General features: G+C 45.5%; 1 protein-coding gene across 5 annotated transcripts in view; it reads right to left on the reverse strand.

The window, feature by feature from the left end:
- MCC (MCC regulator of WNT signaling pathway) overlaps positions 1-24,487 on the reverse strand; it is a 435,968-nt gene that overhangs the window by 246,212 nt on the left and 165,269 nt on the right. The window contains exon 1 of one of the 5 annotated variants that reach the window (XM_082723705.1): positions 20,453-20,548. The exons of the other annotated variants lie outside the window; for them this stretch is intronic. Coding sequence (XP_082579831.1) covers positions 20,453-20,455 — 3 coding nt within the window. The 5' untranslated portion in view covers positions 20,456-20,548. Of the gene's footprint in view, positions 1-20,452; positions 20,549-24,487 lie in introns of those variants that run through there. 5 annotated transcript variants of the gene reach the window in all.

Below are 24,487 nucleotides of genomic sequence, written 5' to 3' on the forward strand. Positions count from 1 at the left end.
ATATTTGCTTCATTAAATTTTCGATCGACTAGTCTGCTTAACCAACCAATTTAACCAAATCAGTGACTGCAGGAGGACTATTTGGAATGGAACCCTTAAATAATCAAGCAACTTTACTTTAAAGGGAAGGAAGTATTTTTATTTAAGAGGTCTTTGGTTACGTTTCCAAGCACAGACTCACAAGGATGAAATACTACTGACTTGGCTGCTGTGGACTCCTATAGCAAGAAATAGTTTGCGTCCCCTTGACTCAGTTTCCCCATCACTAACAATCACATAATGAGTGTTATCCCTTCCACCAACCACCCAGATCACTGGATTCACAAATTATTAGACAAGTGCTAAGCACTGTCTAATGCTTAGACATGAGGTTTCAAGGCTCAAATCTTAAACGGAAGGCAGGTATAACCCACAGGCGGGACACATAGCTCATAAAGAGAAAAGAACAGAAAAAGGAGAAAGGTTCTTAGGACACGGTTGGTTACCTTAACAGAAATTCAACTGAGTAAGAATAGTTCCATCATCAAAGACAATTAATCAGGGCGCCTGGGTGGCTCGGTGGGTTGGGCTGCTGCCTTCGGCTCGGGTCATGATCTCAGGTCCTGGGATCGAGTCCCACATCGGGCTCTCTGCTTGGCGGGGAGCCTGCTTCCTCCTCTCTCTCTGCCTGCCTCTCTGCCTACTTGTGATCTCTCTCTGTCAAATAAATAAATAAAATCTTAAAAAAAAAAGACAATTAATCGAATATACTTACTTTACCTCAGTGTTTTGCACTAAAAACTGGAGCTTGACTAACTTTAGCTTGTATGCATTTTACCCTTTTCTTGATTTTTTTTTCCCCAGTTTCACCTAAGGGAACTAAGGATGGGCTTAGTTATCTAGGGCTGGTCACTTAACTCTGTGACCTTGGGCAAGTTATTTCACCTTGGTATCGAGTTCCTCAGGCTCCCAGGCACCTAGTAAGCTCAAATGAGAGCATTATCACCCCGAAAACAGGAGGCCGAGTGGTACTGCCATCTTTGTTCTGCTGGTAACTTCTGGAGATCCTCTATCAGCTATAAAAAATACTATGGATTTTTTTCTTAAATCTCAGAAGAATCTACAAGTATAATCAAGCTAAGAGGCCCTCGGTTAATTTCTCCCCTTTTCCCTGACAGAGCTACATAAGGATGAAAGATACAATTTGATTTCCTTTTTCAATTTAAAATCAGTCTCTACCACGCGGCTTTCAGCATGAGCAAGTGTTAGAAAACTCTAATGATAAAATAGCATTATTTCTTTCTCGGTAATTCCTAATTACCAGAATACACTTGTCCACTTCAAGATAGGTTCCCTTTCCAACAACTAGACCAGAAATAGGAATAAGCTTATTAGAATTCTAGCAACACCAGTAACAAAATATAATTAGCTTCTTGGAATTTATGAGCCCATTCTTTCAACAAAACACAGTAATTATTCTTTAAAAATGAATACGATAATGCAGGGCTTGCAAGGAAGCACTTCAGTGAATAAATTATGGGACATTACTCTCCTATCCTATTGGACTATGTTTCTTTTACTTTGTTGTCCTTTATTCATTTGAATTTTCAATCTCAAACTAATAAAACCACTGACTATCATTTGAGTAGGCAGCACAGAATCACAAAAATGTAATAATGTTGACAAGATGGCTGCAGATTCTTGGGGCTGCCCACAACAGGGACTGTAGAAATGGGGCAAGCAATAAAGAAGTTACCATTACTGGGACGCCTGGGTGGCTCAGTTGGTTAAGCAGCTGCCTTCGGCTCAGGTCATGATCCCAGCGTCCTGGGATCGAGTCCCACATTGGGCTCCTTGCTTGGCAGGGAGCCTGCTTCTCCCTCTGCCTCTGCCTGCCATTCTGTCTGCCTGTGCTCGCTCTCTTTCCCTCTCTCTGACAAATAAATAAAATCTTTAAAAAAAAAAAAAAAAAAAAAGAAGTTACCATTACTGTTTCACCAATATGAAAACGTTAATGAGAGAGAACTATTAGTCCCATGATAATAGGAAGAGAATAAAAGAAACTACTGTTTATCAGAACAGTTCCTGAGAGGCTGACCATGACATTAGACAAACTTTTTGGAGTTTAAAGAAAAGCAGCATTTCCTCCGAAGCAGTAAAGTGATTCATTACCAAAGACTGAACCAGTGCACATTCCCTAGCAAACAGGAGGAATGCCACGGCCGTGAGTCCTTTTCCCCTTCTGGCAAAGTTCCATTATCAGCTACAGCAGACTCTATCAGGGGAGCAGAGATCTCCCCCTTGCTCAGAGTTTTCTAAAAGCCGCCGACAGGGAAAGCCCTGTGGATGAACAAAGAGATCTTGGGGAGTTTAGATAAAGCTGAGAGTCAGGGATTCCGCCCTCCTTTTGGAGTCACGCCTTCCACGTGTAGTCTTTATCAGCTGGGTGTTCTCGGGTTTTCCCATATTGTGTCAGGTATCACAGAAGGTCAGCAGAAGATGCTTAAAACTTGTAGGGCAGGAAAAAATTTCAGCAGAAGATACAGGACGAGGCCACACATTTTAAAGCCCTTAACATGGGGCACCTGGGTGGCTCAGGTCACGATCCCAGGGTCCTGGGATAGAGCCTGGCATCAAGCTCCCTGCTCAGCGGGGAGCCTGCTTCTCCCTCTCCCTATCCCACTCCCTCAGCTTGGGTTCCGGGTTCCTTCTCTCACTGTGTCTATGTCAGATAAATAAAATCTCTAAAAATAATAATAAAGCACTTAACATGTGCAAGTTGAGATTAAAGGCAATAGGATTTTTAGAAAAGGGAGGAGAGTAGGCATGTAGTGGTGCCAAGCTGAGGCAGCTGGACCAAATAAGGACATTTTCATGATGAATCTGGATTAAGACATGCAAATAACACTATGCAAATGGCCATGGTAATAAATATGGGGTGTCTCCTCATCCATAATAAACAGGGCGATGAAAGAAACATAGGAATATCAAGGGTAGATAGGTTAATAAAACCTTCCTCCATGAAATACGCTGTTCCCGGTTTCCTTTCTTCATCCCCCCCAATTCTGCCTATCTTGTTATGTCCTCCCATTCCACTAACTATGGGCTGTTCTCAGGTTTATTTACACCATTGACACACAGAGTTTTACCTCTCTATAGAAAAATGTCAGCTTCTCCAGCAAACACAAGTTGCTGAACATTGTACACCCACCAGCCATAGGAAGCAGGGTGAGAGACTTCCAGGAAGTCACTGATGAGTGCCACGTAGGGACTTACTTCAGTCATGATATCAGACAACACCTACTTCCTAGGGTGGCCGGGATGTTCGTTCCAATGTGTAGTAGCAATTACAGCTGAGCATAAGTCAGATTCCAGGATTAGAAACTGGTCAGTTCCTTCCTCTGCCTTGCTAAGAATGGTAATTCTTAACAATCCAACTTCCTCCCAGGAAAGAGGGAAACCAATAGAGAAGCATCTGTCCTAAGCTGGGGTCATTTCATTTTGACTAAAGATACTTTGAGGGCTAATGAAATGGAAGCCAGACTAGCACTCGGAAAACACTTTCTATCATTCAGTCCAGTTTCTACTATGATCCTTTCAGGGACTTAATCCTGGGCTACTGGAAACACCAAGTTTCTGCATTCAGCTCTTTCTATGTTCATACCTACTTCTAAATGAATGTTCTATCATATGCTTAAGAAGATGTTTGCTCCAGGGAGCCTGGGTGGCTCAGTGGGTTAAAGCCTCTGCCTTCGGCTCAGGTCATGATCCCAGGGTCCTGGGATCGAGCCCCACATCGGGCTCTCTGCTCAGCAGGGAGCCTGCTTCCCTTCCTCTCTCTCTGCCTGCCTCTCTGCCTACTTGTGATCTCGGTCTACCAAATAAATAAATTTAAAAAAAAAAAAAAAAAAGATGTTTGCTCCCAGTGATATTTCTAAGCAAGAAACTAGGTTCTGACACCTCCTTGCACCCAGCCTATATTTCCAAGTTGGCTTTCAACATGTCAGAGAAGGGAGGGATTGGGGTGCTGAGGAAAGCAAGGCCAACTTGCAGCTTGTGGCCTTCCCTTCACTTCCTTGAAAGTAGCAATGCCCTGAGACCATCCTAGCAAGTGAAGCTTCCAGACGGGTCATCCCGGGTAGGCCCCAGGGTTAACAAACTCCTTAAAAGAAAAACAGTGACAATAAACCCCCCCCCCCAAAATAAACTCCCCAAAACAAAATCTGAAGTGACAAAGCAAGCCCTCCTCCTTTAAGCTACAAAAATACTTTGAAAAAAAGAAAAAATTATTCCAAGTGCTAAATTGATTACCTGACATAGTTTGTCAAACCAGGAAGTTAAATGTTGTTCTAGATTAACATTTTGGTCACTTTAAACAAAAATTAAAGCCTGTAACAGTAGACAGGTACTTAGCAACATGGTTCAACCTGAGGGATTTTCAAGTAATAATTTTGTTTGTATAGGAAGTCACCTTTTAAACAGAGAAACACTAGCAATTCATAGTGGTAACACTCTTTGGCCAGAAAAAAAATTTCAGTAGCCCCTATAATTAAAAAGGACTCCATGGGACCCCAGGGATTAAGCTTCCTACACAGAGACTGGTTCACAGAAGACTTTGCGACCATGTGTTAGTAGGAGATTGTGCAGAAAAAGTCAGTATCAACATACATGTAAGAAGGAAGGAAAATATTCTTCGATGTGCCCATGAAACAAGCTCTTTAAAAACAACATTCTAGGGGCGCCTGGGTGGCTCAGTGGGTTAAAGCCTCTGCCTTCGGCTCAGGTCATGATCCCAGCATCCTGGGATCGAGCCCCGCATCGGGCTCTCTGCTCACTGCAGAGCCTGCTTCTCTCTCTCTCTCTCTCTCTGCCTGCCTCTCTGCCTACTTGTGCTCTCTGTCTGTCAAATAAATAAATAAAATCTTTAAAAAAAATAAAAATAAAAAAAAACCAAAAATAAATAAAAACACCATTCTAGGGGCTCCTAGGTGGCTCAGTGGGTTAAGCCTCTGCCTTCAGCTCAGGTCATTATCCCAGGGTCCTGGGATCAAGGCCCACATCGGGTTCTCTGCTCAGCAGGGAGCCTGCTTCCCCCTCTCTCTGCCTGCCTCTCTGCCTACTTATGATCTCTCTCTCTCTCTCTCTCTCTGTCAAATAAATAAATAAAATCTTAAAAAAAAAAATGCAGGCCGGGTTCACTCCTTAACCTCTTATAACCCCCATCGCACACCTCCATGGATCAGAATTACAAGGCCACCATGGCCACAATCGTGCTGGCCCCAGAGGGTAATCGTGGGGGAACAGTGAGGCAACCCAAGCTGGCTGCAGACCTGCAATCCAGCCCCCGCTCCAACCCCCTTGCTAGCCTCCCTGCCCTCTGTCCCTGGGCCGCACCCCATCACCACCTTAAAGGCATTCTTCAATAAGCAACAGGCAGAAAACTGAGTAAGCAGGCCAAGATAGAACAACTGATGGTCCCAGTTTATTACAGCCCGTGTGTGTGTGTGTGTGTGTGTGTGTGTTTAACGGATCTTTTCAGTCTTGGGATTATTCCACAAAGCCAATCCCAGGGCCCCAAGGCACCCTTATGTTTTCTTCTTTATTTTTTTTTTTTTAAAGATTTTATTTATTTATTTGACAGAGAGAGATTACAAGTAGGCAGAGAGAGAGAGGAGGAAGCAGGCTCCCCGCTGAGCAGACAGCCCGATGCGGGACTCGATCCCAGGACCCTGAGATCATGACCTGAGCCGAAGGCAGCGGCTTAACCCACTGAGCCACCCAGGCGCCCATGTTTTCTTCTTTAACATCAGACAAAAGCTCTGTACAATATACTCCTCCATTTCTTCATTTACACACATTTTCTCCTTCCCAGTCGCTCTCCTTCTCCCTCTATCTGCCCTAAAGATAGAAGAAAATGCAAAACTGTGTCGAGACATTATCTATAGAAACAAAGCCTGAAAACCTAAGAATTTGGTCAACAGCTATTAGCCCACCTTATATACCATAAAATACTTCAGAGTTACTAAAATTGAAGTTGTTTTCAAAAAAAATATGAAGAATTTAAATTTTTTAAATTTAAAAAAATTTTACTATAAAGAACATACAAAATGTTACTCGACCGTTTAAGACTTTGTTTCCTCCTTTATTTTCCAAACTTGGTATGTACATGCATTACTTTTATGATCTCCTTAATCTTTTACCTTGTCCTTTAAGGAACGCTCAAAGGCAGAAATGCTCATAGGATGTGTGATGAGCTAATTGGATTTTTCTTTAAAAAAAAAAAAAAAAAAAAAAAAGAATCACAACTTAAAAAACATAACTTATTTCAATTATAATGCCAATTCGAAACCATCAGCACCAATGTGTATATTATGTATGCTTAAAACGCTAGGAGGCAGAGACTACAGTTCTTGGAGCGGCATCTGAATACACACAATACTTAGTTGGCTTCATTCTACTTCTTATCTATGTGGTAGGTGACAGAGTGGCTGGAACAGAGCCCAACATCAGCTCCTCTGCATTGAAAGTAAATAGCCATGGAGGCCAAAGATTCCAAATCCTGACCAAATTTTGAGCCTTATTATCCCACAGCCTACTTACATCTCCACATTGAGGACCAACATGCATCTCAAATGCAGCATGCCCAAATCCAGCCTCATCATTTGCTACCAGTTAGATTTGCCATGAAATCTCCAATCTCACCTATCAGCATAATCCTCTCAGAAGCCTGGACATCATCCCTACACCCTTACTTCCCTGCAACCCATCAACCCCCCAGCCCCAGGTCCTACAGATGCCCGTTCTAGAGGTCATGACCACATGGTCTGAGAAAGCTATCGGCACTGTGCACGGACTTCTGGAATCCCACCCCAGTTTAAACTTGGCTCAGCCACCTACTGGATGTAGGACCCTGGGTAAGACCCTTCATCCCTCTGAGCTTCTACTCCCTCACTACCAAATGCCCCTAAAGCTAGGACTTCTATCACAGGGCTGTTGCTAAGGCCATTCACTCTAAAAGAAAGGTGGAGGGCTAGGTTCTGCACAGTGCTAGTGAGCAGTGGTCAACAGCAGCCACCCTGGTAGGAGATCCCAAGTCCGCAGGCCAGTGTGTCGTATGAGGCGCTACAACATGGAAACAGCTAATGCTTTCAGAGCGGGGTGGACCAGCATAGCAACAGGACCAGAGTGGGAATACCAGGACTTTGAAGAGAAAACACACTTACACGAAGTCCTCGGAGAGGAAAACACAGAAGGTAGAAGGGTTGAAGATATGGATAGTGTAGGAACAGCAGATGTGAAGTTCTGAGGCCAAGAGAAAGTCAGGCCCCTTGAAGGTACTGAAAGTTAAGTCAGCTGGAGACTAGAATATAAGGGTAGGAGGTCACCAGGGGCTGAGGGGTTGGGCACACGGAAATGAAGAGTTGTAAACTGAAAAAGGACATAAAAAATGCATGCCAAGTGTTTCACACTTCTGAGGGCTACTCATTATATTTAACTGCCTTCATTTTTACCACTATCTAGTCTGGTTTATGCTATCCACAAATTTACAGCCTAAAGCCTTTTTCTTAAACTGGCCTCTTCCTATTAATTATTAATATGTTAGAGTACTTTTTTTTTGGTGCACAAAAATATGGTTTTATTAAAGCACAGGGGCAGGACACCATGGGCAGAAAGAGCTGCTGTTATTTTTTAAAAAACAATTTAGGGTCACCTAGCTGGCTCAATTAGTAGAGCATGCAACTCTTGGTCTTGGGGTTGTGAGTTTGAGCCCCATGCTGGGCAGAGAACTTACTCAAAAATAAAATAAAATAAAATAAAACAAAATTAAAAGCAACTTGAAGTTTTTCCTCAATTTACTTGGTGAATTAAAGGTGGGAAAAGGCCATTAGTCTTTACCTGGATCCTTTGACAGTCAGAAGAATAAGGAAAAGGTAAATTTCTTATCACAAACCTCAGAGCTTCGTGCTAATTTCCCATTTCCAACTGCTGTGCTAAGAAGTGTGTATAAGACACCACCTCAGCCTCATCAAGACCTAATACACACCCATCTTCCCATCCAACCCACATCAGCACCAGTGGCTCAGGGCACTCAGGGTCAGCCAGAGTATCACCTGCCGACTGCTTTGATGAAGACTTCATCCTACCACAGAGGAATACTGCAAGGCCACATTTTCAATGAAATCCACCCAGTAACTCAGACCTCACTGGAATGCCTTATTAGCTCCATCTAGTAACCTATGAATACGGATATTTTTAAAATTAGTGAAATGAATTGAAATCTTTATCCTTCCCACCAGATTAAGAATCATTCACCCAAGAAAAGCAATTAACATATTTCTGTCACTTGCAAATGAATACAGAAGCTGAACTGCAGGGACATCCCTACCCTTTGTAAGAAAAGATATCTTTCTGCACATGGGGTACAATTATATATGGAATGATCCAAACTCACTTCTAATTTGGGGGAAAAAAAAAACCCACCTTGATAAGGTTAGAGGCATTAGGTTAACCATTCTTCTGAGTTCTACAGTTTTACTTTAGGTTAATTGCAATATCAATAGACAACAGTCATTTCTAATGGGAAGCTTTTGAACCTAAGTTTTCTTGTACTGGAAGTGGCATATTTTAGGAAGTATAGATTTAGACTTTGATATGCATAAAGGGAAAAAATACTTGCAAGATGAAATAGAAGTAATGGCTTCACCTGAAGTGTTTTAACATAATCTTAGGATTGTCGTCCTCCACATTTATCATTTCTAATACAAAAACAGCATCTAATTTCAGCTCCTGGAGCTACTCCTACCACCTGGAACCTACTTCCAGTCAGCCTCCACTCTGATGTCTCATCCTGAGAGAGAACACCCAGCCAGACTCCAGTGCTCCCATAAGACACCAATGGAAGCACATCTCTCCAGCCCCCGTCATACTGGGTGGGCCCCTGAAGGCAAGCCCGGTGTTGGCCAGGATCCATCCTCTGGGACGGGGAATCCGAGTGTGGATCATGGGACTCGCAGCACTAGCGAGCTCCTATAGAAGTAGTTGTCCTTTGCGTATTTTTTCTATCTCTTAGTTTTTGGGTGGTTTTATTTAACACTTTGAGAGAGCGAGAGAGAGAGAGAGGGCAGGCATGAGCAGGGGAGGGGCAAATGGAGAGGGAGAAGCGGGCTCCCCACTGAGCAAAGGACTCAAGCCGGGGACCCTGAGATCACGACCGGAGCCAAGGGCAGACGCTTAATGGACAGAGCCACCCAGGTGCCCCTGTTGTTGTTTTTTAACTGCTTTTAATGATTACGAGCCACGCAGGTGCCCGGTTTTGTTGGTGGTGGTGGTTTTTAACTGCTTTTCATGATTATTAACTGTCATGTATCTTGTCAGTCTCTCTGCAAGAACGTGCTCTGAGAAAAAAGCCTTCTTCTGGCCCCGGGCTCCCCTCCAGCAAGTAAGCTTCTGAGACAGAGGGATCCAGAAATACCCTGTATGCTAGAGAGCTGCGGGAAGTCAGGGGAAGGAGCGGTGCTGCTGGCCTGTAGGGCGTGCCTAGCAAGCACTGAGCGGAAGCTGAGAAAGGCCTCCCGAAGAAGGTGACATGTAAGGTCGAAGACGAGCTGCTGTCCCCACGGAGGGAAAAGCATTGCAGGAAGAGGGACTTGCGTGCAACTCTGCAACTCCGTTTGCAAGGGCAGGAGGGAGGAGCAGAACGTTTCGCATTACACAAGACCTGTGCTCCTGCTTTCCCAGTTGGATCGGCCCATCATCAGATGCCGACTCGTGAGGCAACAGCTTAGCCAGAGACGGGTTTCAGTCCTGGGATTGGGTAACCTCACCGCAGGCGTCTACAGAGGTGGACGTTCAAGGTCTCCACACCTTCCCCACCACCCAGTGCGACTCAGGGCCTCAGGCTCCCTTAGGTCTACGACTCCTGCCCACCTCCTTCCTACTGCCCTCGGGTAGACACTCTTCAGGAAAGGACCGAACCTAACCACTTCAGAACATGAGAGACTGTTCTACCACTTCCTCCTTTCTGACCAGTAGACCAAACCTCCGTCAAGACACTAAAACAAACAAGCACAAACCAGAAGCCTTCTCTCAAATGACAAAGCCAGCCACAAGCGGCACCAGAGTGGCCTTCCCTGCTGTGGGCCAGACTCCAGCAATCTCAGACCCACTTACCAAGGCTCCTCTCTCACCTCCCGCGCCATGGCTAAGCCAGGCAGAGCTCCCACGGCCCTGCTGCTATCTCCTCACTGTTAACAGATCACAACTTGTAAGGGAATTCACAGAGTATGCATCACCGATAGAGCCTTATCTTCGTGAAATAAGTAGTTACACAACACATGAACATGGTCTGTTTCTCCGCAACGCATCTTCCTTCTGGGCATGGGGCGGGGGTGACCTGACTGCCTCCCTTCTCCCACGTTCCACCCCCCCACCCCCCCCACCCCGTGTGGCTCTCCTCAGGGCATGTTCCTGGGCGCACAAAGGCCTGAAGACACGATAGCCCAGACAAAATTAAAACAAAATTAACAAAGATAATAAACCAAAAGGGGAACATTTAAAAAGCAATTAGTGTTGCCTGACATTTGTGAGCTCATTAACATTTCTGGCTCCACGAATCCAAAAGAAAAAAAAAGAAATGAGCTACCTTTCTTTTCAATGACTTGCCAATATTTGGAAGCAGAATTTCCCTTCTTAGTGAGTTTCTGGCATTAAGGGCCAGAGAACAAAACCATCAGGAGGCTGTAGGACTCTCCGGATTCCTGCATATTTTCTCTATGACAGATTCCTCTCCACTTAAGAAGTTCTTTTCACATTATCTCAGTGCTTACAAGCACAGCTCCTAATGCTCTGTTTGTAAAGTTCTACTTGGCACCGTCACTGTAGCAAGTCCGCACTGTAGCCCCAAAACAACACAGACGTTGGATTAGCGTTGCAGCAGCTGGAGCTAATGACTAGTATTTACCAGACACTTCGATAAGCACTACACGGATTATTTCACTGGCCTTCACAACATCCGTCCAAGTGGGAGGATACTCTACTCTTATAATATCACCATTTTATAACAGGGACTGTATAGCCCAGAAAAGCAACTGTCCCCGGACCACCTAGCAAGAAAGTGGCAGAGCCAACGACTCTACCACACTACCGGGTTACACAGACAAGCTGAGCTGAGGAACCAAGTAACCTGACCCAGTAAAGAGTTAGGAGAGAAGATGGCCAAAAATAACAGAGCCTTTCCTTGTCGCTTGACCTACGCCCCCACCCCCTGGATGTCATCATTGCTCAGCGGGGGCACTTTATGGGAGAGGGCAAGAGGGATGCCCCATCTCTCGCAGTTTGGAAATGAAAGGGTCTGAGGGCAGCTTTCTCGGCATCAGACGCGCTCTTTGGCCGTCATCACGTGTGTGCGCCCAGACAGCATTCTCATAAGCAACTCAGAAATCCCAACTGAAAAACGGACTTGAAGTCTGGAGCAGTCCTGGCAGAAGAGGCACTGCTTTCTGCCCCACATGTACATCAAAGCATCCTGAAGAGAGGGGAGCCCACATGTGAGTTTTAATCTATCCTTCTGAGCCAGAAGTAATGACGCCTCCTGTTCGGGGTCCAACTCACCTATTTTCACCCCCTACTCAGTATTAATAGTCTCTTCATCATCAGTCTCGGCACAGCAGCCCCTGGACTAGCTCATTCCCCCAGCCCTGGCCTTCCTATACGATGCTTACTCTCTTCCAAACACTTAATCAGAAGGGCTCTGATGAGGGAGCAGGAGGCTGGCTGAGGACAAAGCAAAAGCTGGCGCCTTGCACCCCCTCTTCACCCTTTCCCCTCCATAAGTGTAGCATCCCTCAGGCAGCCCTGACTGCCAAGAACAATAAGCAAATAGTTAACTTGCAGAGCTCACAATCCTGCTAGACCGGAGTCTCCCTTGGCTTACAAATGTTCTAAATCTCACTAACAAAGACGATTGATAGCAGGATTGTGACACCCCACCAAAAAGTCTCCCAAAGATCTTAATGTTAATGGCTGGTCTAAAGACAACATTGATCCAGCAGCAAGGGCAAGGCCTCCGGCAGGCCTGGAACATCCTGGCACCTTGTAGGCCCTCTTTAGCATATGAAAACTCCACTGAAACCTCCCTTCCCCTCACCTTCCCCCAACAGCAGGGTACATAACCTGCCATCCCTCACAACCCGGGGCAGCAGCTCTTCCTGCCCACGGGTCCTGTCCCCGTGCTTTAATAAACCACCATTTTGCACCAAAGATGTCTCAAGAATTCTTTCTTGGTCATCGGCTCCGGACCTCAGCCCACCAAACCTCACCTAGGTTCCCAATCAAGCATGAAAATAAATTAGATTTTTGGTTTAACCGGGATTAGATTCACAGCGCCAAGAAATAAAGTAACAGTTATCTAATCTAACAGGCCAGCCCCAGACTTCTTGGCTACTCTCCACAGGCCCCTCTTGCTAAAACCCTCTCCTAAAACTCCGCTTTCAATACCGTGAAATCACAGTATGTCAAGGAGCAAAGTAACCCTTCAAATGCCATGAACAGAACACTCAGGAGCTCTGCTGCGGGGCCTCACATCCCTGGAGAGTGGCTAGCTGGACCGCAGAAGCTGCTGGTCACCAGCCGGTCAAGTGCGAGCTGGCCCCACAACATGCCCGGAAGTCCCTGCTTCCTGGACACGGAGGAGGAAGGAGCCTCCTGGCCCCGGCGGAGCCTGTTTGTTTTCCACGGGGGAAAGGCTTTATTCTCCTGCCTCGCCTTATGCTGTCATTCCATCTGGAAATACCAAGAAGCCCCTGCAAAGCCCCAGCAAAGGCGAAAAGGAGACCAGCACAAAGGAGAAAGGCCCCAGGGAATGGTGATCCCCACTAGAGGAAGAACGCCTATGGCGCAACAACAAAAATTCCCAAACAGCTCAGGTGAAAAATGGGCGAGGGCGCCTACGGGCATGTCTCCAAAGACCGCAGTGGCCCCTAAGCACAGAAGACCCTCAACATTTAGGAATCCTAAAGAAAATGCCAACAGAACCCAGGATGAGAGACCACCTCACACCCACCAGGATGGCTAAAACAGGAAAAGCAAAGCAATGCAGGAAAGAACAAGTGTTGGCAAGGAGGAGGAGAAAGAGGAACCTTTGCACCCTACTGGTGGGGTGATGTAAAGTCTAACAGCCAGTACGGAAAATGTGGAGGCAAATCCTCAAAACTGTCAACACAGAATTACCATATGGTCTACCAATTCCACTTCTGGGTGTACACCTAAAAAACTGAAAGCAGGGACTCAGATAATTGCACACCCGTGTTCGTAACAGCCTTATTCCCCACAGTCCAAAGGTAGAAGCCACCAAAGTATGCACTGATGAATGGATAAACAAAACAGGATGTAAAGGCACCGTCCTCAAAACTGTCAACACAGAATTACCATATGGTCTACCAATTCCACTTCTGGGTGTACACCTAAAAAACTGAAAGCAGGGACTCAGATAATTGCACACCCGTGTTCGTAACAGCCTTATTCCCCACAGTCCAAAGGTAGAAGCCACCAAAGTATGCACTGATGAATGGATAAACAAAACAGGATGTAAAGGCACCGTGGAAAAGTCAGCCTCACAAAGGAAGAAAACTGACACATGCTACAGTGTTGATAAACCTCGAAGACATTAGGTCTACGGGAAAAAAAAAAAAAGTTGCAAAAGGACAAGTATTTTATAAGGTCATTTGTGTGAGGGATCTAGATTAGTCAGATCCACAGAGAGATAGGGTCAAAGAGTGGGGGTGGGGTGGAAATGGGGAGTTCGTGTTTGCTGGGTACCGGGTATGGAATGTCAGTTGGGGATGAGGAGAAAGTGCTGGAGATGGAGAGTGCGGAGGGAGGCCCCACAAAGTCAATGTGCTAATGCCACAGCTCTGCATACTTACAAATGGTTAAAATGGGAGATTTTAGGGTATGTAGCGCTTACCACCATTTTCAAAAAAGGACAGTAGAGTGACCAAGTCATACAACCATCAACACAGAGCAGCTGGCCAATCAGCTGAACAGTAGGCCCATCTCTCATTAGTTTCTCAAAACAGAACACAAATGCTCCTCTGGATTTTTAAGACTTGTTAAGCCCCGACTGTCTCGGCCAGTAAGAACCCACTGAGAGCTGACTACTACAACAGACCCAAAAGACCAGAGCAAAATTTAAATTCTTCTAATTATCTCAATGGTGCAATTAGTAGTAACGCCACATATAGACAAGATTTACTAAGGACTATATGCTTCTTAAGATAATTATAGATGCATATTCTTTAAAAAACATTTTTATCTATTTATTTAGATGGAGTGTGTGCACATTGTAGGGGTGGGAAACTAGAGGGAAAGGGACAGAATCTTAAGCAGGCTCCACGCTCAGCATGGAGCCTGACACAAGTTCAATCTCAGGACCCAGACAGATATCAGGATCTGAGCAGAAATCCAGAGTCAGATGCTTAACGGACTGAGCCACCCAGTGGAACCCCAAGACGCAAAATCTAAAACAAATCCTGCGATACAGAAACAGAGGAGTTTGAGGCAGAAGAGGAAAAATTATCCCCAGAGTTAAAAAGAAAAAAAATGTGTCTTACACTTACCGCTCTGCCCCTAGCCAGCCTTATTCAGACCTCAGTTTCCTCATCAGGTATGCAAATGGCTTGGATAAGAGAATCCTCATCTTAAAGAATGGCTTAATGGTACCTCCGAATATGGAAACATCTCCTTTGTCCAGTTCCATGCTCACCAGAAAACTTTCTGGTTATAACCCAACTACCAAATAACTTTTTTTTTATTTAATTTTATTTATTTGACAGAGATCACAGGTAGGCAGAGAGGCAAGCAGAGAGAGGAAGGGAAGCAGGCTTCCTGCTGAGCAGAGAGCCTGACTCGGGGCTCAATCCCAGGACCCTGGGATCATGACCTGAGTGAAAGGCAGAGGCTTTAACCCACTGAGCTACCCAGGCGCCCCCAAATAACTTTTTTTTTTTTTTTTTTTAAAGATTTTATTTATTTATTTGACAGAGAGAGATCACAAGTAGGCAGAGAGGCAGGCAGAGAGAGAGGAGGAAGCAGGCTCCCTGCTGAGCAGAGAGCCCGATGCGGGACTCGATCCCAGGACCCTGAGATCATGACCTGAGCCGAAGGCAGCGGCTTAACCCACTGAGCCACCCAGGTGCCCCCCCAAATAACTTTTCAATAGAGAAACAAATGTTAGCATTCCAGGCTCCTTAGAGCTACATTTGTCATAAATCCATAAACTGATACTAAGTTTCATAACAATAAAGTCAATGATTCTAATAATTGAAGGAAACTGCTCCAAGTGACCGAGGAAAGTAGAGCCCAAGTTTCCTAATTCAGAACCCACCTATATTCTACAACATCAGCGTCCCTCAACACTAAACCATCCCTCAAAGGAAGGCAGTTTTCAAATCATTCTTGGCCAATGTCTGTGTCACTCAGTTCTTTAAATGATTTTTCTTTTTTGTTTTTGTTTTTTGTTTTTTTTTTTAAGATTTTATTATTTGAAAGAGAATGCATATGTCCACACACTCATGCATGAGCGGGGAAAGGAGGAGAGGAAGAGAGAGAATTCAAACCAGGCTCCACTCCCAGCTTGGAGCCCGACTTAAGGCTCAATCTCACAACCCTGAGATCATGACCAGAGCTGAAATCAAGAATCGGAATCTTGACTGAGCCACCCAGGTGCCCCCAAATTTAATTACTTTATTTAAAATTTATTATACAGGGGTGCCTGGGTGACTCAGGCAGTTAGGCATCTGCCTTGGGCTCAGGTCATGATCTCAGGGTTCTGGGATTGAGCCCCACATTAGGCTCCCTGCTCAGCACGGAGTCTGGTTCTCCCTATCCCTCAGCCCCTCCCCGCTGGCTCATGCTGTCTTTTGCTTTCTACCTCGAATAAATATTTTTAAAAAATTATATGTATCTGTATATATACTTACATATAATGGATATTTATGTATGTGTATAATGTATATATTATGTACCTTATATAATGTATATATGTGTGTGTGTATATCTATGTAAAAAATTCAGTTCAGGAATATCAAAACACTCCAAAGAAATCCAGATTCCTTTCCATAGCCTAGGAGACACAGGCGATCTAGCCAGAACGATTTCTCTCCTTCCACTCTCCCCTGGCTCACTTCACTCCCAGCCACATCACCTCCTTGCTTAAACACACCATGCGTATCTGACCTCTGCCTGAGGTGATCATCTCCCATTTTTACATGGCTCCATCCCTCATTTCACTCCGGTCTCAATCCAAAGATTCCCATAGACAGGTCTTCCCTGATCACTCTAATAGCATCTTCCCTCCTCTCCCTGTGTTTTCTCTTTTCAGCACATAGCATCACTTGGACATACATCTGTCATATGTATGGCCTGCCTCCCTCTAGAACACAGGCTCATTAGAACAAGGACAATACTGGGGCACCTGGGTGGCGGTGGGTTAAAGCCTCTGCCTTCCACTCAGATCCTGGGATGGAGCCCCATGGGCTCTCTGCTCAGCAGGGAGCCTGCTTCCCTCCCCCACTCTCTGCCTGCTTCTCTGCCTATTTGTAATCTGTCAATTAAATAAAATCTTTAAAAAAAAAAAAAAAAAAAACAAGAACGGTATGTTTTCTGTATCCCCACACTTAAGAACATCGCCTAGTGTGTAGAAGGCACACAGTATTTGTTGAATGAATAAACAAATGGGGAATAGAGTCTACCTTATGGAAATAATGACCAAACTCGGAGCACCTGGGTGGCTCAGTCAGTTAAGCCGCTGCCTCCAGGGCTCAGGTCATGATCCCAGAGTTTTGAGATCGAGTCCTACATCGGGCTCCTTGATCGGTGGGGAGCCTGCTTTTCTCTCTGCCTGCCTCTCTGCCTGCTTGTGCTGTCTCTCTCTCAAACAAATAAATAAATAAAATCTTTAAAAATGAATAATAATAATAACCAAACTAAATCTCATCAAACATGCCCTTCAACCAAAATAATGGAAGCGGCCAATCCAATCCATCTGCCACGCTGTAATGTCAAGCGCGATTCAGTGCAAACAAATAACCATTTGTCGACGCCCTACCATGTCATATACGGATGAGGTGCTGGTGACACGGATGGGTTTTTCCTCTGTCCCTGCCTGCAAAGAGCTCACAGTCTCCCATGGAGGCTGTGGGTAATTATCGTACATGTTCTGAACACAGGTGAGGGAAGGAACAACCAACGTGGGAGGCCAGGAGGGGCCCAGACAAAGCAAGAAGTCGTTGCAAGTGTGCCACGTGTTCTGTGGACAAGTCCACACAGCCCATTGGAAACAGGGACAAGCAATTACTCCCACTCTCAGCATGCACCCAACCAGAGGACTCCCCAGCTTTTCTAATTGCCAGGCAATCTCCTTCCATGCTGGCATTCTTCCCTTGACGACCGCACCAATATTTTTTTTTTTCCAAATCCAGCTGGAATCCTTAACCGACAGGCATGCGCACACACTGAGGTTCCGTGAAACTGTTTTCAGGTAATCAAATGCTACAGCCTTTGGCTTTAGATGTATTTCCATAATGAGGATCATGATAGAGGATAGGTCTCAAAATATCCCACCAGCCAAAACATCAGGTAGCTTTTAGCACACAATTGTCGCAGCCCAACAGGTTTTTATTGCTTGTTTACAAAGTTAACAAACCCTACCCTGGAGCTTCTTACATGACAAGTAGAATCAACAGCTGCTCATTCAGGATTCTGGCTTTTCCCAGACTTGATTTGGTTTAATTTCTTTGCGGAGTTTAAGAAATATCTTAAAAGATTTGTCTTCATAAAGTGCTTTACAACTTCACTCCTCAGGGTAATGCAAACCTCTCAAAGGTGTCCTCTTTCCCCTATGAACTAATTTTGGCTATTTCTGTTCAGCAAGAAGAGGAGGACATTTGCTAGAAAGAGAACAACTCGGGGCTCCTGGGTGGCTCAGTGGGTTAAAGCCTCTGCCTTTGGCTCAGGTTATGATCCCAGTGTCCTGGGATCAAGCCTCACATCCTACTCTCTGCTCAGCGGGGAACCTGCTCCCCCCCCCCCCCCCCCCCCCCGCTGCCTCTCCTTTCTGCCTACTTGTGAACTCTGCCTGTCAAATAAATAAATAAAACTTTTTTTTAAAAAAGAAAGAAAGAGAACTCTGTGGTCCCAGGAATATTTACTCTATAAATTGAACTTCTGTTTATCTCTCATCCAGGTTATTCTCTCCTTGTTTCTTTCAAGATTGAAAAATACCAATGTCAGGAATTTGTGTGTAGTGAGGGGGCAGGGTGGGAAAATAATTGCATCTAATTTATCTCTGCCCTGACATCCCCTGGCTGATGTAAAAATGCACGTCCTAACTATTATTATCAGTGTTCTTTTTTTTTTTTTTTTTTTTTTTGGCTTGTCCGATGTCTGATTCTGCAATCCCGCCACTACACACCTCTTTCCCAGAACCACGAGATTATTTAAAGTACAATCTTGGTTTTCTGAAATTTGATTCCTTGGATCAAAACCTAAATCTGAAGTCTTTGTTCATCAACACCTTAATTTTGCCGTAAATGCAGCTTTTATCTTCCAGTTCCCATCTCATTTTGGAGGAAACGTTCCCCGTGGCTTGCGTTGGGTACATTAGCTTCAAGCACTCTTGAGTTTACTTCCTGAGTCTTGTCATCACATTCCCTATCCTAGATGGGTGCCCCCACTCCCTCAAAGCTCTGGTACCTCCAAACCTGGTAGCCACAGTCCTGTAAGTACTTCCTTAATATGGCAAAGTCTCAGAATTCGTTTTACAATTTCCCCGTTAGACAAAGCACATCCCCAGAATCCAGGGTCTCTCTCTGCTTTCCTGTCTGTGGCCTGCCTGGTCTGTGACTAACCTCTTCCTTCCATAATGTATTTCTTCTTTTCCCTGTTACTTTGACTATCACCTGGTTCCAGCCACACTTGATCTCCTTCCCCTGGGCAGCTGGGGCAGATACACGGCCCCACTGCCACGTTCAGCTCGTGTTTCCTCAGGATCTGACCACCAGCAGCTGCCTCGCCACGCAGCCCCGGCCACCGACTTCACAGGGTTCCCTGGCCTTCTTCACCAACCTCAGCCCTCTGCAGCCCCACAGGGATTTAGCTCACTGCCTTAGGAGCCAACCGCCCCACCTGCAGGGACTGGAGGGTGCGGATTCTTGTAACAAAGGAAGTCTTATTCTCATTCTGACACCTCAGACGTGGCAGCGTTAATCCTTCCGATGCCAATGTGGAGCACAAGGGCAGTAGGACAGAGGCTGTGGGGCAACCTCTCTCCCCAGGGGTAAACAAGAACAAAAGAGAGGACTCTCCTAGAGGAGGATCTCCCTATTCCTAATGGACACATCTGCTTTTAGGGCTCTGGAAAACCCATGCCTAGAATTCGTCAGCCACTCGAAAGGTGATGCAGGGACCACATTCCTTTAATCACTATCCATTTCATTTTTATCAAAAACATTTATCTGGGCATTGCATAGATTCCAATCCAAATCAAGTTAAATAACAGGCCTCTTATACAGAATACTCCCTCCTAGAAGCATGTGACCAAAAGCTCAGAAAAGTAAGAGAAACTATCGAAAGGAAGCCAGGTTAGGTTGGTGGGCCTGGGAGAAAGACTGCGTGGGCTCAAATCCTCACTCCACCCCTACAGTCTATAGAGTGTTTTCACCTCATTATGCCTCAATCTCCACACCTGTATTATGGGCATAACAAAATGTCTCTCATACGGTTTTTGATAAGGAAGCAGACTGATACCTGGGGAAACCACTGAATTAACAGCTAAGAGATAAAAACAAAACAAAACTATTTATTGCCAGGCCCCGAGAATCAAGAGACCAGGGTTTTAGACAAGGCTCTGTCATTTTGTGGCCTCTGGAGTAGATTAAAAATGGTTGTAAATTCTTTGTTATATCCCCCTTGGAGAGGTGGGGATCTATTTCTTCACCACCTTCAATCTGGGCTAAGCACAGAGCTGTTTCTGACCAACAGATGCATACAAATAACTGCCAGCTGCCCCCTCCACCCAGCCCCGGCATGCGGCGGCCATGTTGAGAGGAAACCCAAGCAGGCACAGAGACAAGCCCCTGCAGAAGAGAAAAGAGGTGATCTCCCAGTCCATGGGCCAGCACCACTATGCCAGCCATGTGTGAAGCCGTCAGAAGGGGAATCTTCTCACACCAGTCATAGACACAAGTTATCTCCTCTGAGCTCTGCCCCAAACTCCAAAATCCTGCACAACTAAGATTTCTTCAAGCCTCTAAATTTAGGGCTACTTTTATTACACAGCCACAGACCGCCCCCCTCCCTTAAAGTCTTCAAACAAAGCACTTAAAGCAGTTCCTCAAATCCTATGTGTGTGAAAAGGGAAAGAAAGGGAGAGAAGAGGCAAGGTGTTCATGCATTTAAATATTTGTAGAACACCTACCATGTGCCAGACCCTGACAGGTCCTCACACTGCCCTCTGGTGCTGATGGTCTATAGCAGGACACACAGGAGACAACTCCTTAGAATGGAGTGGATTCTATAAAAACAAAGGAGTATAAGGAAGTATAAAGGGGTGTGGGAATACTAGGTGATCTCACAGGCCCTTCCAACTCTGGTATTTTGTAACTTGATGAAGCCTAAAACACATCTGTGAAATTTCACATCTGTGAAATCCCTCACAGGATGGTCTGTGTAGAGAACCCCTGTAGAATTATCTGTAAAGATGTGGGGTTTCCGTAGCTACCCAACTAGATCCTGATGAAAGTACTCCGAATTGCCTCTATACCCATGTTCCTAAGTGGAATCATCTCGTGAAAGCAGCTTTGAATAAAGTGATGAGGAAAGAGGAAGGAAAGTAGGATTTCTGGGGGGCAACTAAGGTTTCAGAGTGAACAGTGACAGGAGAATTTTACCTGTTCATTGTGTAATGTTTAAAAGGCAGAAAATATAAGTTGATTGCTTCAATTTTTTTTTTTAAGATTTTATTTATTTATTTGTTAGAGAGAGCGAGAGCGAGCGCACAAGCAGGCAGAATGGCAGGCAGAGGCAGAAGCAGGCTCCCTGCTAAGCAAGGAGCCTGATGCGGGACTGGATCCCAAGACTCTGGGATCGTGACCAGAGCTTAACCGGCTGAGCCACCCAGGCGTCCGGTTGCTACAATTTTTTAAAAAATATTTTATTTATTCATTTGACAGATCACAAGTAGGCAGAGAGGCAGGCAGAGAGACAGGAAGGGAACAGGCTCCCTGCTGAGCAAAGAGGGTTGGGGGGCTATGCAGGGTTTGATCCCAGGACCCTGAGATCATGACCTGAGCCAAAGGCAGAGGCTTAAACCCACTAAGCCACCCAGGCACCCCAAAAAGAACTCTTAAAAGATAAATTTTTATTTTGCTGCATTAACAGGCAGCTGTCTACCTGACAAGCAGATCCAGTAGACAGGTCTTCTGGAAAGATTAGTGAATTCAAGTCATACCTTGGTAATGCTGTGCCTTAAGAGATCTTTCTCCCAAAATCTGAATGATTCTAAGAACTAAGAGACATGACAAGATTCAACTACATACCGGTCCCACAAGTTTTACCAAGACAAACAAAATAAAGTGCTAACCAAAAACCCACGGCAAAGAGGAAGAGGAATTAAGAGCCTTCCCTCGACAAGGTTTGGGAGAATTTAATATAAGTGCTGCTAAAAGTGTACTTAGTTCTCTGCTGAGCAGAGAGCCTGATGTGGGGCTCGATCCCAGAACCCTGAGATCATGACCTGAGCCGAAGGCAGAGGCTTAACCCACTGAGCCACCCAGGTGCCCCTGTACTTGATTTTCTTTTTTTTTTTTTTTTTAAAGATTTTTATTTATTTATTTCACAGACAGAGATCACAAGTAGGCAGAGAGGCAGGCAGAGAGAGAGGAGGAAGCAGGCTCCCTGCTGAGCAGAGAGCCCGATGCGGGCCTCGATCCCAGGACCCTGAGATCATGACCTGAGCCAAAGGCAGAGGCTTTAACCCACTGAGCCACCCAGGCGCCCTGTACTTGATTTTCTAAAGACTTTTTGATTTGGCTGATGTTGGAGTCCTTCCTTAACCTCACATTAGAAAAAGAAAAACATCCTTTGATTCTCTGAAAGGGACAGCTAATAGCCAAGAAAAGAGACTAGCCAATTCATGTTTCTCAGATTTTCCTTTTACATTACTGTGGTTACTGCTAAGGATTAGTTTGCTCTGGTTAAAGTGTTCAGACTTGATAGAAGCCATTTGTGGTCATGGATCAACAAAAAGGTTTTGAATGCCCACAGGTAGAGGCAATTTTACCATCTCCTATAATCATCTTGCAGGATCTTAAACAGCTATTGTTTCCAAGTAAAGACACAAAAGGGACACATTCATGAATTTCCTGTTTTTCTTTCTTAAAGTTCTCACACATGCAAAACACCTCCCCCGCCCCCAACACTCAGCTCTAGCTCTAGAGGTCCTACCCAGGCATCCCTCACACCTAAATCCTATCTCTCTCTCTCTCTCTCTCTCTCTCCCTCCCTCCTTCTCTCTCTCATTCGAGCATTCCAGAGCACTGCACAAGCAGAGGTGAGCCCCTCAGCAGCTGACCAAGGCTGGCGGCCCTCACCCGGCCCTCACCCGCCAGACCAGCAGATTCTAACCAGCAACGGGTTCAAGCCACACCTCTTCGTTGAGGCCCTTTAGAGTCAGCACCAACATTACTGTCAAGGATTCCCATGGCTGGAGGGCCCCTCCAGAAAGGGTCAGCTCACAAGTCCACACCAAGGAGAGAGGCCTCTTGTTTCAGAACCCCAGGATGACACTGGGCTCTTTCTAGGTTTTTCCTGCCCCTGAACCGCCTGGGGAACAACAGGCTGAATCTGACCCCACAGTGACCTCCAGACAGTGTGGAATATACTGGGCAATAAGAGATAATGGTACTAAAGGGGCCCCTGAGGGGTTTTATTAGCTCTTCTTCCAGGTGAGGAGGAGGAACCAACCATCAAAAGAGAATGTCAACTTTGCCTCCCTCGAGACGTTAAAGCAGAACCAGCGTTTAAGAGAAAAATCACTGTGACCAGGAACTCTCCAGTCCACCAAAGACCTGTTGTGAAGAATACAGATGAACTGTGGGTATTACAGAACAGCTCAATCCTACAACTGCTGCCCATGATAAACAGACTTGAGATTTAGGGTCCGCAAGTATAAACCACACACACCCCCTTGTCTTACAGATTCTCTTACACATATCCTAATTGAAAATATGTCCAAAACCTAAAAATAAACTGCCCTACAGTCTATGGCAACTACCTGACCTGCAGGGAATCGGGACTGCGGAGGGTCACTGTGGACTAAATCATCAAACCTAGAAGGGAGGCCAGAAAGAAGGTAAGAAACGATGAGCAGACACTGAGAACAAGACAATTTGGTAAAGGATAGGACTGTCCAGAAACTTTTTCAGTGACAAAACGATGTCCTCTAACGTTCAAATAGTGTGGCTCTAACCAACACAGGGGCCACAGAGCACCCTCCAATCTTTCCTTCAGCCCCAGTTTTTCTAAGGAGTCCACAGGAAGTGGATACGACCAGGCAAAGCACCTCCCACCTGAGTTTCATGGACACTTTGGGTTCATCTAATGCACTCATTGTGCCAATTCCGTGCGAGTCAGGTCAGACCTCCTCTCTCCCTCCTCAGCCTTCTACCACCTTCCTCCCCAAGCTGGGATTCACTTTTAAAACAAAGGCAACTGAAACAACATACTTTAGGTGGTGGGGAGTTGCAGCTGCCACAGATAAGAAGGTTGAGGGACCAGGGGAAGGCACCAGTGCGTGCTTGATTTCTAAGGGACCTTACAAGGGAAGTCACAGGCTTCTCCTTACATAGGCTGAGCTATAGGAGCAAGGTCTTAGGTCCCATTTTAGGTGTAGAACCTCTCCCTGCTTGTAAAATTGGCAATACATAAGTAAATAAATCACTTAGGTCTTCCTGCCTCTTCCTCTAACCTCCTGTGTTCAAATTTCAACCACCCCTCTTAGCATCTCCCAGCCTTCTACATCACAGGGAAAGCCCCCAGGATTAGGAAATGCCTCTGCTTCATTTCACCAACATCCCACAACGCTACTCCAAACCCAGAGCCGGGACAGTGCAGCAGCAAGACACAGGGCACCAAGCAGGGCGCACAGCATTCCCTGCTGGATATCCGCCACAGACCTACTCAGGTTTCCCCCTTTCTACGCCCCCCTCTCTTCCCCATCCCCAGCCCTCTCCTCTCAGCCAGGGCACCAGCCTTTCATTTTCCCTTCACAGTCAGTAATCTGACATCACCTCTATCTGCCTTCCGGCTGTTTTTATGCTCTGCTCCTTTTCTTCCCCTTTCCTGTCTTCAGCCATACTCAAGAAGCACAGACTATTTATTCTACTTTTGCCCCATAAATAGCTCAGGGATGGTGCCAGGAGGAAAACCCACAGCCACTAAATCTCCTGCTATA

Source organism: Mustela nivalis (assembly GCF_964662115.1).
Source record: "Mustela nivalis genome assembly, chromosome: 3".
In the NCBI taxonomy this organism is placed as follows: Eukaryota; Metazoa; Chordata; class Mammalia; order Carnivora; family Mustelidae; genus Mustela; species Mustela nivalis.